At 44.5% G+C, this 14,022-nt stretch overlaps 1 protein-coding gene across 1 annotated transcript in view; it reads right to left on the bottom strand.

The window, feature by feature from the left end:
- The window catches only part of FCHO2 (FCH and mu domain containing endocytic adaptor 2), a 127,178-nt gene extending 114,688 nt beyond the window's left edge, over positions 1-12,490 (bottom strand). The window contains exon 1 of the mRNA XM_060235809.1: positions 12,327-12,490. Coding sequence (XP_060091792.1) covers positions 12,327-12,359 — 33 coding nt within the window. The 5' untranslated portion in view covers positions 12,360-12,490. The remainder of the gene's footprint in view (positions 1-12,326) is intronic.
- Between the last annotated feature and the right edge of the window lie 1,532 nt (positions 12,491-14,022).

The following is a 14,022-nucleotide window of genomic DNA, read 5'->3' as shown; positions in this document are numbered from 1 at the left end:
AAAAAAGAATGGCAAACTATTTTCTCCTCTTCTGCTGCTACAGCAATATGGATGACAGAACTTTTATAAGGTCATCTATGACTGGTATTTAACTCCATATAGATTAAATATAATGTGTCATACAACTCAATATGCATATTGGAAATGTGGAGAAAAGAAGACTGATCTTATATTTTGGCAGTGTCCAGTGATGAAAACATTCTGGTTTAAAGGTCTTACAGAAATTTATTATACTATTGGGATTATCATCCCTTTAGACCCCAAGGTGGTAGGTATTACTAGGACTAGTTAATGCATATTGTCCAAACATTAGTACAAGGGTGATTCTTGACTTGATTACAGGTATAAAATTGCTATTAGAAAAAACCTGGAGAACTAGTGAACATCTCACAATTAAATATTGGATTTAAAAAACATGGGGTATGAAGAAACTATCAAAATTATCAGAACTCGTTCAATGCAGAGACTATAATATTAAAAAGTATATTTTTTCTGATTGCTGGAATTCTTTTTTTGAAATTTGGAAGCATGAATTAAATATGACATTAGATTTGTACAACTGTGCCTCACAATGGAAATGAGTAAACAGTCAAGACTGAGCATTAATTAAGCAACATATCAGCAAGCTTTAAATATTGTTTTTATAACATTGTAATAGTTATAATTTTTGTTGTTGAAGATGAGTTGTTTCAATATGAAAAATATATAATGTAACATTGTACTGTATTGTAATTTTTTTAATAAAAATACATAAATGAATAAAAATAAATTACTAGGCACAGTTATGCTCAAAGTTTAAAATTACCTACTATATTTTGAGTTATCACAAAAATTATAGGCTAACACTACAGAAAACAACAAGACTTTACTTGCTAGTCACCCTAAGCTTTACGTTCCACATTCACATCAAACTCTACAGAAAAACCGAGGGGGGGGGCAGAATCCTTTATAAATATTCTGGAAACTAGTATGAAGTTTCCAATTCAAAGCAACAACAAAACAATGTACAGTTGCTTTTCTACAGATAAAGCATGTAAATGCGATACCAACTTGAAAGCAATTATAAGAACTTATCATGAAGTTCTTGATAAAGAAAGGTTAAAACGCTTGGAGCTCTTTAGCTTAGAGAAGCATTGACTGCAGGGTGACATGATAAAGGTTTACAAGATTATGCATGGGATAGAGAAGGTAGAGAAAGAAGTACTTTTCTCCCTTTCTCACAATACGTGAACTTGTGGACATTCAATGAAATTGCTGAGCAGTTGGGTTAGAACTGATAAAAGGAAGTACTTCTTCATCCAAAGGGTAATTAACACGTGGAATTCACTGCCACAGGAAGTGGCGGCGGCTACAAGCCTAGACAGCTTCAAGAGGGGATTGGATAAGTGGAGCAGAGGTCCAACAGTGGCTACTAGCCACAGCGTATTGTTGGAACTCTCTGTCTGGGGCAGTGATGCTCTGTATTCTTGGTGCTGGGGGGGGGCACAGTGGGAGGGCTTCTAGCCCCACTGGTGGACCTCCTGATGGCACTTGGGTTTTTTTGCCACTGTGTGACACAGAGTGTTGGACTGAATGGGCCATTGGCTGATCCAACATGGCTTCTTAACTTGAAGCAACTTGAAAGAAATTATAATCCATATGATAAGTGTACACAACCACATATATATGTTTAAGGTAAACTGTATTACATATGATATTGTTTCACTGAGCAAATGGTTATTGCAGTACTTGCTGAATTTAGGTGAACTGACTGGAGTGGGTTATAGGGACCATTATCACTTGAGTCTTGTTCTGTCTATACTTGCTCCCAATTTGCCTTCGATGCAACTCAAGGTAGTGGTTTAAAAGCCTTATATAACTTGGGACTAGAATACCAAATGGACTACCTTCTCCCATATGAACCTACTCATCCACTCAGGTCATCTTTGGAGGCCCTGCTTTGGGCACCTCTACCATCTTAAGGGTAGACGTTTCTGTTGTTGTACCAAAACTTTGGAACTCCATCTATAGGGAGATGCACGTGATTCCTATTGTTGTCTTCTCTCAGCATCTGAAAACTTTTTTGAGTGCATCATACCTAGAATGAGAGTTGGAAGGGACTTCCAGGGTCAATTCATCCAACACCTGCACAAAGCAGGAAATTTACAACTGGCTCCCCACACCACCCCCCAGTGACCCCTGTGCTTCAGAAGATGACAAAAAAAAACAAAACCCTCCAGGATCCCTGGCTAAACTGGCCTGCAGAAAATTGCTTCCTGACCCCAAAATGGCAATCGGAATTTCCCTGAGTGCTTAAGAAAGGACCAAAAGAACTAAGCACTGATGCAACCCCACCCTCTCATGATGTGCCATGTTCAAAGAATCAGCCCTGTTGTCAGATGGCCATCTAGCCCCCATTTAAAAACCTCCGAAGGAGGAGAGCACACCACCTCCCAAGGAAACGTGTTCCACTGCGGAAGGAGTTGGTTTTATATCCCACTCTTCACTACCTGAAGGAGTCTCAGAGTGGCTTACAATCGCATTCCCTTCCTCTTCACTCAACAGACACGCTGTAAGGTAGGTGGGGCTAAGAGAACTCTGAAAGAATTGTGACTGACCCAAGGTCACCCAACCGGCTGCACATGGAGGAGTGGTGAATCAAACCCAGTCCTCCAGATTAGAGTCTGCCATTCTTAACCACTACACAACAGCTGATGCTACACCACAGCTGGAACTGCTCTGTCAGGAAGTTCATCCTAATAAGATCTAAATTGATATTACCAACTGCAGAACTGGAGTTTGTTTTTAGATTGTTACATTGCTTTTAGATTGTATAATGTTTTATTATATGTATTTGATTGTAATCTTGTATTATTGATTGTTGTCACCTGCCCAGAGTCCATTTGGGAAAGGGCGGGCTATAAATTGAAAATAATAATAATAATCTGAAAATTTCTAATTTCAACCCACTGGTTTTGGTCTGACTTTCTGAGACAACAGAAAACAATGCCACACCATCCTCCATATGACAGCCTTTTAAGTACTTGAAGATGGTGATCATATCTCCTCTCAGTCATCTCTCCAGGCTAAACATACTCAACTCCTTCAATCTTTCCTCATAGGACATGGTCTCCAGATCTCTCACGATCTTTGTTGCCCTCCTCTGGACATGTTCCAGCTTGTCAACATCCTTCTTAAATTGCGGTCCCCAAAACCGAACACAACACGTGAGGTCTAACCAGAGCACAGTAATGCGATACCATCACTTCACATGATCTGGACACTATACTTCTGTTGATACAGCCCAAGACTGCATTTGCTTTTTAGTCACTGCATCAATGCTGACTCATGTGCAGTGTATGGTCCACTGAGAACTCTAGATACTACTGTCAAGACAAGTCTCCTCTATCCTATAATTATGCATCTGATTTTTCCTACCTAAATGCAGAACTTTACATTTATCCCTGTTGAAATTCATTTTATTTTTAAGCCCATTTTTTTCAGCCTGTCAAGATCATCTGGTATCCTGACTCTGTCTTCTATTGTATTTGCAACCCTCCCGATTTAGCATCATCTGCAAATTTAATAAGCATTCCCTCTATTTCCTTCATCCAAATCATGCATGAAGATGTTGAACAAAACAGGTTCCAGGATAGGTCCTTGAGGCATTCCACTTGTCACTCCTCTCCAAGAGGATGAGGAACCATTCAGAGCACTCTTTGGGTATGATCTGTCAACCAGTTACAGATCCACCTAACAGTAAGAAGATCTAAACCATATTTTACCAACTTGTCAACAAAAACAGTATGTGGAACTATATCAAAAAGCTTACTGAAATCAAGAGAAACTATGTCTACAGCAGAGGTGGCCAAACTGTGGCTCGGGAGCCGCATGAGGCTCTTTCACACATATTGTATGGCTCTTGAAGCCTCCACTGCCCTGTTGGCCAGCTTGGAGAAAGCACTTCTCTCTTTAAATCACTTCTCAAAGCCAAGTCTCCTTTCTACTGGCTACAGTTTTTTGTATAATATGGCTTGGAAAATGCATTTAAAGTTAAAGCTGCTTCCTTTCCACCTCTCCATCCTTTCCCATCTATTTGCCTGCCTGCCTTCTGGCTCTCAAACATCTGATATTCATGCCTTCTGGCTCTCAAACATCTGATATTTATGTTTATTCTATGTAGCTCTTACATTAAGCAAGTTTGACCACCCCTGGTCTACAGCTCTCCCCTGATCCAGCAAGGCAGTAACTTTCTTGAAAAAAGATATAAGGTTAGTTGGACACAACTTGATCTTGAGAAACTCATGCTGGCTTTTAGTAATCACAGCCATCTTTCCTATGTGATAAAGGACTGACTGTCTGATTATTTGTTCTAAATTTTTTCCAGATATAGACATCAAGCTGATGGGTTGGTAGTTACCCAGATCTTCCTTTTTTCCCTTCTTGAAGATGGGGATATTTGCCTGCCTCCAGTCTTCTGGTACATCACCTATTCTCCAGGAATTTTTAAAAACAAAGGGCAGAGGCTCAGAAATTACATCCACAAGTTCTTTTAGTACTCTTGAATGCAATTCATCTGGCCCCAAGGACTTAGTTTCATTTAAAGACTCTAGGTGCTTATGTACTAACCAAGGCTGATCCTAGGCTGCAACTCCCTTCCTTCGTCATGTGTTCTGTTTCTGCCATGTTGAGCACCATTTTGCTTGCTCTCTCTCTCTCTTTCTCGGCTTGACTTCGCAAACGAAGATTTAAGAAAGGTGCAGTAGTCCACGTCTGCTGCAGGCTCGCTGGTGGCTGACAAGACCAATGCGGGACAGGCAGGTCCGGCCACAGTGGCTGCAGGGAAAAGTCTGATTTGGGGTTGGTGCTGTAGCAGTACGATTCTTCCTCAATCTCCTTTTGTCCTCAAGACCAGCTATGCGTGCGTTCTCAAAGGAAGAGACAGCCTGGTGTATGGTGTGCCTCCATGCTTTGCGATCTGAGGCTAGGTCAGACCACTGGTGATGGTTGATGCAACAGGTACCAAGGGATTTCTTCAAGGAGTCCTTGTACCTCTTCTTTGGTGCCCCTCTATTTCGATGGCCGGTGGAAAGTTTGCCATACAGGGCAATCTTGGGAAGGCGGTGGTTTTCCATCCTGGAGATATGCCCTGCCCAGCGCAGCTGCGTCTTCAACAGCAATGCCTCGATGCTTGTAACCTCTGTCCGCTTGAGGACTTCAGTGTTGGTCACAAAGTCACTCCAGTGGATGTTGAGGATGGTGCGAAGGCAGTGCTGATGAAAGCGCTCAAGGAGTCGCAGGTGATGACGGTATAACACCCACGATTCAGAGCCGTAGATGAGGGTTGTCATCACAACCGCTTTGTAAACATTGATCTTTGTGCCTTTTTTCAGATGCTTGTTGCTCCACACTCTTTTATGCAGTCGGCCAAATGCACGGTTTGCCTTTGCCAGTCTATTGTCAATCTCCTTGTCGATCTTGGCATCTGAGGAGATGATGCACCCCAGGTAGCTGAACTGCTGGACTGTCTTCAAAACTGATTCACCCACAGTGATGCAAGGAGGGTGATAATCTTCCTGGGGTTCAGGCTGGTGGAGAACTTCTGTCTTCTTCAGACTAACTTCTAGGCCAAATAGCTTGGCAGCCTCTGCAAAGCAGGACGTCATATGCTGCAGAGCTGATACCGAGTGGGAGACAAGTGCAGCATCATCAGCAAACAGTAGCTCTCGGATAAGTTTTTCCATTGTCTTGGAGTGGGCCTTTAGTCGCCTCAGGTTGAACAGGCTGCCATCGGTGCGATAGCGGATGTAGACACCATCGTCATCATCAAAATCTACTGCGGCTCTTTGAAGCATCATGCTAAAGAAGATCGTAAAGAGAGTTGGCGCGAGAACACAGCCTTGCTTTACACCTGTGCCTATTGGGAAGGGCTCCGAGAGATTGTTGCAGTGTCTGACTTGGCCTCGCTGGTCTTCATGTAGCTGGATGATCATGCTGAGGAACCTTGGGGGACATCCTAAACGTTCCAAGATTTGCCACAGGCCGTTCCTGCTAACGGTATCAAAAGCTTTGGTAAGGTCGACAAAAGTCACATATAGACCCTTGTTCTGTTCCCTGCATTTCTCTTGGAGCTGCCTGAGAACAAATACCATGTCAGTGGTGCTCATGTTAGCTCTGAAGCCACACTAGCTCTCTGGGAGGAGTTCTTCTGCAATGGTGGGCACCAGTCTGTTCAGGAGTATTCTAGCAAGGATTTTGCCTGCGATGGAGAGCAGGGTTATCCCCCGGTAGTTGGAGTAGTCTGACTTTTCCCCTTTGTTCTTATGTAGAGTAATGATGATTGCATCGCGAAAGTCCTGTGGTAGTTTGCCTTGTTCCCAGCAGGTGACAAGTACTTTGTGAAGTGTGCTATGTAGTATTATGCCCCCATGCTTCCAGATCTCTGGCGGGATTCCATCAACTCCCGCTGCCTTGCCACTTTTCAGTTGCTTGATGGCTTTAACAGTCTCTTCTAGGGTGGGGATCTCATACAACTCTGTTTTCATTGGTTGAAGTGGGGTGAGGTGGATTGCTGAATCTTGAACTACGTGGTTGGCACTGAAGAGAACCTGAAAATACTCCGACCACCGGTTCAGTATGGATGCCTTGTCTGTGAGGAGCACTTGGCCGTCTGCACTGCGCAAGGGACTATGAGCCTGATATGATGGACCATATGCTGCCTTCAGGGCTTCGTAGAACCCTCTTAAATCACCAGTGTCTGCACACAGCTGGGTTCTCTCTGCAAGCTTGGTCCACCACTCGTTCTGAATGTCTCGAAGCTTGCGCTGGAGGTTGCTACATACAGCGTGAAAGGTTGCTTTTTTCCCGGGACAGGAGGGCTGAGCAAGATGTGCTTGGTAGGCAGATCTCTTTTTCGCCAGTGATTCTTGGATCTCTTGATTGTTCTCGTCAAACCAGTCCTTCTTCTTCCTTGTGGAGAACCCGAGGACTTCTTCAGAGGTCAACAGGATGGTAGTTTTTAGGTGTTCCCAGAGTGCTTCTGGAGAAGGATCTGTGAGGCAACTGGGGTCCTCAATTCTTGTCTGGAGTTTTGCCTGGAAGGCAGCTTTAACTTCGGCTGACTGAAGGATGCCAACCTGAAACTTCCTCCGGGGGATACCGCCTCTCATGGGTGTAGATTTAAAGTGAAGAAGGAGATTGCAGCGTACAAGACGATGATCCGTATGACATTCTGCACTGGGCATAACTCAGGTGTGTAAGACATCTCGAAGGTCTCTCTGGCGCACCAGAATGTAGTCAATAAGGTGCCAATGCTTGGACCGTGGGTGCGTCCAGGTTGTCTTCAGACTGTTCTTCTGCTGGAAGATAGTGTTGGTAATGGTGAGCTGATGCTCCATGCAGAATTCTAGCAGGAGGCGCCCGTTATCATTGCAGTTGCCAATGCTGTGTTTGCCAAGTACTCCTTTCCAGGCTTCCAAGTCTTTACCTACTCTGGCATTGAAGTTGCCAAGGATTATCACCTTGTCCTTTGTAGGGGTCTTCCGTACGAGGTTGCATAGATCAGCATAGAACTTGTTCTCTTCTGCAGAATCTGCTTGAAGGGTTGGAGCATACACACTGAAGAGTGTTGCATGCTGCACATAGACATGATGCGATCTGAGTGACCTGTTGGCAGGTTTTCAAGTTTAGAGGCAATGGAATTCCTGACCATGAAGCCAATGCCAGAAAGGCGGCTCTCAGCCTTTGACTTACCCGACCAGTAGAGGGTATAGCCAGCACCGTGTTCTTGAAGACTACCTTCCTCAGGGAAACGGACCTCACTGAGAGCTGCTATGTCGATATTCAACCTGAGAAGTTCGTGGGCAACTAGAGCAGAGCGTCATTCAGGGCGACCACTGTCTACTGTGTCAAGCATGGTTCTGATGTTCCAACACGCAAGCTTTAGTCTTTGCACACTTTGTGAGGCAGGTGCATGCCTTTTCTTTGTTGTTATTTTTCGACCGCAAGTAAGGATGCCCGTTGACCGCAGCTAGCCAACTGGGGGGGGGGAGGAGATGAGCTTTGTTTAGGCCACCTTTTCTAGGCCCCTCTCCATACGGAGCAAGCAGTGCTGTCCCTAAATAAGGCTGCTTGGTCGTTCAGGGTGCTGCCAAAAAATGCTTTCGTCTCCGGGTCAGCATCAGGCGACCAATACCCTGAACCGCCTACATGCAGGATCGGGACTGCAGCTTCCAGTGGCATCTTCCACCTGCCGTTTCGCCCCTTGCCCATCGCTGCAGGACTTGGTATGTTGTGGGTTGTGGATGCAGATACCCTTCAGGCCTGCGCAGAGGAATTTTTAGGTGAAGCGCAGTGTGCGCAGTACTGGCTCCACCCTTTCACCATGGGGTCATCTGCCATGGCCCAATAAGCCGGGACGCCGGCAGCAAGTCCTCCATGTGGCAGATGTTACATTAACGAGCTCTGTCTGCCTGGGCTTGATGTTAGAGTTTTCCTTCTCTTGGCTGGCGAGGTTGGTGAGCCCAGCCTGCCTATCCGGTTATACCGCCAGACATTCGGGGGTGGGTGGGGGATGGGCTCCCTCTGGGTGTCCTGCCCCCCCAGGGAAAGTGCATGCGCAATACATCGCCTCTCCTTTCCCGGTGTAGTGAACGCTGCGTGGTCACCGTCTGGCTATGCCTGGCAGATGGTCACTGCAATGGCCTCTCCTACATTACTGCATCCGTGGCAACACCTTCTCGCTGGTCCCCCCCGTTTTCACAGAGTTTGCCATGTCATGGTGATTTTGCTTGCAAGACGGAGGAAAAGTAGAGATTGAGCAATTCTGCCCTCTCTTCACCTGTTACAATTTTACTTTCATGTCCCTTCAATGGGCCTACCATGTCCTTGCTCTTTTTCTTACTTTGAACATAACAAAAGAACCCTTGTTGATTTTAGCATCCTATTCAGCTACATCTCTATCAGCTTTCTGTTTGCTCATGCATACCCGATCTTTAAAATCCTCCATGATCTGAGATGAGCATACTTCAAAGACTGCCATCTCTAGCACAAATTTATTCAGGATTTTTTTGTGTACCCCAATTACTGTTATTGGCCTTCTTCCCTAGTTGTGGTGTTATGTGTGTTTATATATTTTATTGAATTGTTTAAGAATGTTATATATATTCTACTCTAAAGGCTGTTTAATGTTTTAAACATGATCATATTTGCCAGCTTACGGATCCTATTTATGTAGAAAGGCAGCATACAACAGCTTCTAAATAAACAAATGAAATGGATGCTTTGAGTCAAAATCTTCATACTAATTTCATCTTTGAAGAAGAATAAGAGGAAGAGGAGGAGGAGATTGAATTTATACCCCACCCTTTGCTAGCCAAAGGAGTCTCAGAGCAGTTTAAAAATATCCCTTCCCTTCCCCACAACAGACACCCTGTGAGGTAGGTGCAGCTGAGAGAGCTCTCCCAGAACTGCTCTTGAGCAGAACAGCCTTGAGAGAATAGTGGCTGACCCAAGCTAACATCAGCAGGTGTATGAGGAGGAGTGGGGAATCAAACCCAGTTCTCCCAGATAAGATTCCACACCTCTACACCAAACTGGCTGATGTGCTAAGTTCTGTGACCTGTAGCATCTTGTTATTCCAGCTAAAGAAAGCTAGAAACCACTTATTCCTTAGTTAGGTTACAGAAGCCATACTAAAAATGACTGAGCAAGATCCATACCACATCAACAATACTTCCTTGAGTTTTAAAAGGGCTTTATACCTGATTCATACCCAACTATGCACCCTAACCATAGTAGAGTAGGAATGATGTTGTTGGTGGCCGGCAAAGACAAATTGAATAGCTAAGGTCACCCTTAAGGCGCTCTCCCTAAAACATCTACAATAAAATGAAAACTAAGGTTATAGATGGTGATTCTTTTCAGGTCACCACTTTAAGTTAGGATACTTTATATCCTGGCTACCTCTTGCCTCTAAAAGTCTCCAGAATAGCAATTCACCTATATTCAATTTGTTCCATTCCATGCTGCCTTAATTTTCCCTATCCTGGCTCATATACACATGAGCTGCACAATAGAAGCAATCAATACCGCCAGATCAATCGAGCTGCATTTATAAGAGTTGACTGCAAATGGGCAACGGATGTATGCGACCCATGACAGTTCGCTGCAACTCTCCTAACAATATTGTTTGGATGGAATGCCAGGTGAGTCTGTCTATGCCATTTCATTTCTCTTGAAACAGATATAATCCATTCCAAAGCAGCTTGTACTATGATGGTGACAACAGTTTTATTTGTGCCATTTAAATCCATTATTTCAGATATAACTTCTTTCTCAATGAAACCCTTCAGGAAACCATGAAGCAAAATTACACAATCACAGTAACAAGAGCAGATGAATTTGAATTGCACAGGAAACTTCAAACCTGATGCTGTATATAACTTTAAGCATAGTACTTTGAAATTTTTTAATATTAATTCTGCAGCTGTACAGCCACAGCAAATTCACCTGCCACTTTATAAATAAACCTTCTATATAGACATGCATTATTTGTTTTGAATCTGGACACAGAAGAACATACAAATATTAAAACACTCACTGCTAGTTAGAAATAGGAAGTGAATGTTAATGCTAGGGGAAATTAGGTTCATCTTTTCTTTTGGAATTACCTACAAAAGCTATAATCACTACTAAAACGTGTCCTTATACACATACAATGCCACTATTTTGTTTGATTTTATCAACAGCAGCATTAATCACAAGTCTTGCATCAATACTCAAAACAGCTAGTTCAGAATGTCTATAAGACATTGCAGTGGAACCTGACAGGGCTTACACTGGTTGGCTGCCAGCAGTTAACTATTTATTAACTGCTTTACAACCTTGTGAACTTTTTGTTGGAATGCTGCAGCTACTTAGAAAAGCAAATCCAATTTAACAGAACTTGCACAAGAAATCCTAAATGCTGTATTCAATGCAAACATTATTTATATGCCACTTTTCTCCCCAATGGGGACCGAAAGCAACTTACATCATTCTCCTCTCCTGTTTTATCCTCATGACAACCCTGTAAGGTAGGTTAGACTAAGAGTTAGACTAAGACTAAGACTGGCTGAAGGTCACCCAGCAAGTTTCCATGGCAGAGTGGGGATCTGAACCTAGATTTTCCAAATCCTAAACCCACATTTCAACTACTACACTAAGCTGGCTCTTGTGGTAACATATGTAACAGTTTTAAAATAACAATGACACCATTTTTGTTAAAAGCCTATCTGTGCATTTAAAATCAAGTATGAAAAAGGAACCACCAGAAGAAACAGCAGCAGCTTGTTTATTCCTTTGAATTTGGAAGTGAGGAGGATGCGAGCAGAAGCATCTTCTATACAAATAACACAACTCCTAGACAGAGGAATTTGTTTTTTAGCATTCTGATGGGGTTTTACCAGATGTTTTAGGCTTACTTAGCACCATTAACACACTGCAATAGTTTCTAGACTATAGAACTGAAGTGCTTTATAACGCTTCAACAAATTTGTGTTTGAATAACTACTCCGGGTATCTATTATACTTTATAACCCTTCAACAAATCTGTGTTTGGATAACCTACATTCTTGCTTTGTTTTGCTTACGTTTAGAAACAAACTGGTCTATAAGTCATCTGGCAAGTTATGATTAAAAAAAAAAAACAGATGTTAAGACTAAAAAACCGTCTGCGGATTGTTTTGGGATCCAGAAAGTGCTAGGAGAATCTTTGCTGGTAAATCCAACAGGGAGAAAAAAGAGGCTTTCACAGGGCGAAACTCTAGTTTCGGGCTTTTGTCACCCAGAGATCAGCAGAGGAGAAAAGTAAACATTCTCGTCCTTGGGCCACTACGTGCGGTTGCTCATCAGGCAAGCAGCGCTTTAAACTCAGCCAAGCCCGGCCATTCAAGCGGCGGTGAGGAGGAAGCCGGAGCAGGTGTTGGGGTCCTTCGCACCCAGGCAGAGGAGAGGCACCCTCGACGGGAATCATCGAAGTATTTGGCCCGCAGATCCGCTCCCCAAACGCCCCGGACAGATGCCCGCTTCCTGCCCCAGAAGCAAGAGGCGCAGAGCGGCCGCCCCCCGTCGCTTCCTTCGGCGACGTCCTTGCCGAGTTCTCTCCCCAGGGCAAGGCGAGAGAGCCATCCCCGGCGCCCTCCCAACCGCCACAACGGCAGGCCCGAGCGGCGCAGAAGCCGGGGAAGGACTACGGCTCTCCCCCGCCCTGCTGCCCGGTTTCCTTCCCACCTCGTCGTGCCTGACACAAACCAGCTCTCTCAGCCGCGCGGGGGAATGGGGAGAACCAAACGAGAGCAGCTCCCTACCCAGAAACTTTCCACGAAGTACGCCATGACCATCCCGCCGCTTCGGCCCGGCTCCTACCGCCTCAGCCACCGGGGGCCTCCAAAGGAGGAAACAGCCGCCCAGCGCCGCCCTTCCCCTTACGGCAGGGCTACTCCCACTCCCGCTGAACTCTCCACAGAACCAGAGGAAGTACTGCGCACGCGCACTGGTCGCCGCCGTCCAGGACGCTTGACATGAAACGCCTCCCAGAGCGATCGCCTCCCGCCCTGCGAAAAGAGTGCGCAGGCGCTATGAGGCGAAGGCGAGGAATAGAGGGAAGGCGGTAAAGAAGACCCAGCTACGGGTCAGCAACAAGTACGCGGGTCCAAGGCTCTCTGGTAAAAGCGCGTTCTTGGAGGCACCAGCTACCAGCCGCTCAATACTATCCATCTCTCCATCTATTACTCCCTCGTCCTTTTAATCCTTACAGCGGGGGGGGGGGGGGGGGGAGAGTGAGAGAGAATGATTGGCCCAAATTTAGTGGTTCCATGGGATTTGAGCCACGGCCTCCCAGATCCTTGTCCAGCATTCTGCCTTCTACTCCTCTGGCTGTCTTTACATATACATTAGGTACCGTATTTTTTGCATAGGTTCTTTTTGTGGGGGAGGGCGGCTCATTTACATAGAAACTCTTCTGTTAGTCTCAAAAGCCATACAGTGTTTTTAAAGGATCAACAAAAGTAACACAAGTACAGTATGCAAACGTTAGTTCCCCAGAACTTTCGGTCAAGTCGGATTTTAAAATAAGGGGTGGTGTGGGTGAGACTGTATATAAACTATCTAGCCTGACAAAGTGCTCTGGACCATTGAAAGTTTACACACTGTGTTATAGTCATTCCAAGGCAGTCTGAGTTTTGGGTAAATAACTTTTCTTGGTCACAGACAGGACCTTCCAATTAAGACAATGCTAAGAAGAGGTTCTTCCCCTTAGATTCGCAGACTGAACCTAGATCCTGGAAAAGCCCTTCTAGAACCTTAAAGAGTCAACGATTTAAACCTGAACTTGCCCAATGGGACAAAGGGGGGGTGGAATCTGGAAAAGAGGGACATTCTACTGGAGAATAAAATACTACATCATACAGTTCTTCTACAGGACCTTTAAAAAGTGCCATATAGCAAATAGGAGTCAAACCTAACATTAAGTAGTAGTTTGATGGCCATCAGGCAGAATTTTCTCACAAAATGTATCTCGTGAGATCTGTGTATCATGTACATATAGCATAAATATACCTATTATGCATGACTGTCTTGTCTGTGGAGTGCTATTGTTATGAGTTTTTACTTGTTATAAACCTGTTAATTACCTCAGATCATCCCAGTGGTTTCTGCTGGTTGGGCACTAACTTTGAGCTGTCTGTCCGACCCCAGCAGAGCCTGCTGGTTTCCATTGGCACCTAGGATATTATGCAACATCCTCCTCACATCAGTGTACAGAGAACCTATCCTGTCTGCCTTCTGCCATTCTATTTAGGTACATGCTTTATGATGGATTTCGTAAGATTATCTGCATATCTAATAGTGATGTGTGTGCAGACTGGGGCCACATCACCCCAAAACAGATTTTTCTGCAAATAGATTTCCCCCCCCACCCCAGGTTTGCAGAAAAATCTGAAATGACAAAATACATCGAAGGAGAGTTAAATCCCCCACACACACACGCAAATGAAACCTGTAGAG

This window comes from Heteronotia binoei, chromosome 4, assembly GCF_032191835.1.
Source record: "Heteronotia binoei isolate CCM8104 ecotype False Entrance Well chromosome 4, APGP_CSIRO_Hbin_v1, whole genome shotgun sequence".
In the NCBI taxonomy this organism is placed as follows: Eukaryota; Metazoa; Chordata; class Lepidosauria; order Squamata; family Gekkonidae; genus Heteronotia; species Heteronotia binoei.
Note: the sequence above shows the minus strand (reverse complement) of the source record. Positions and strands in the feature narration are given on the sequence as shown.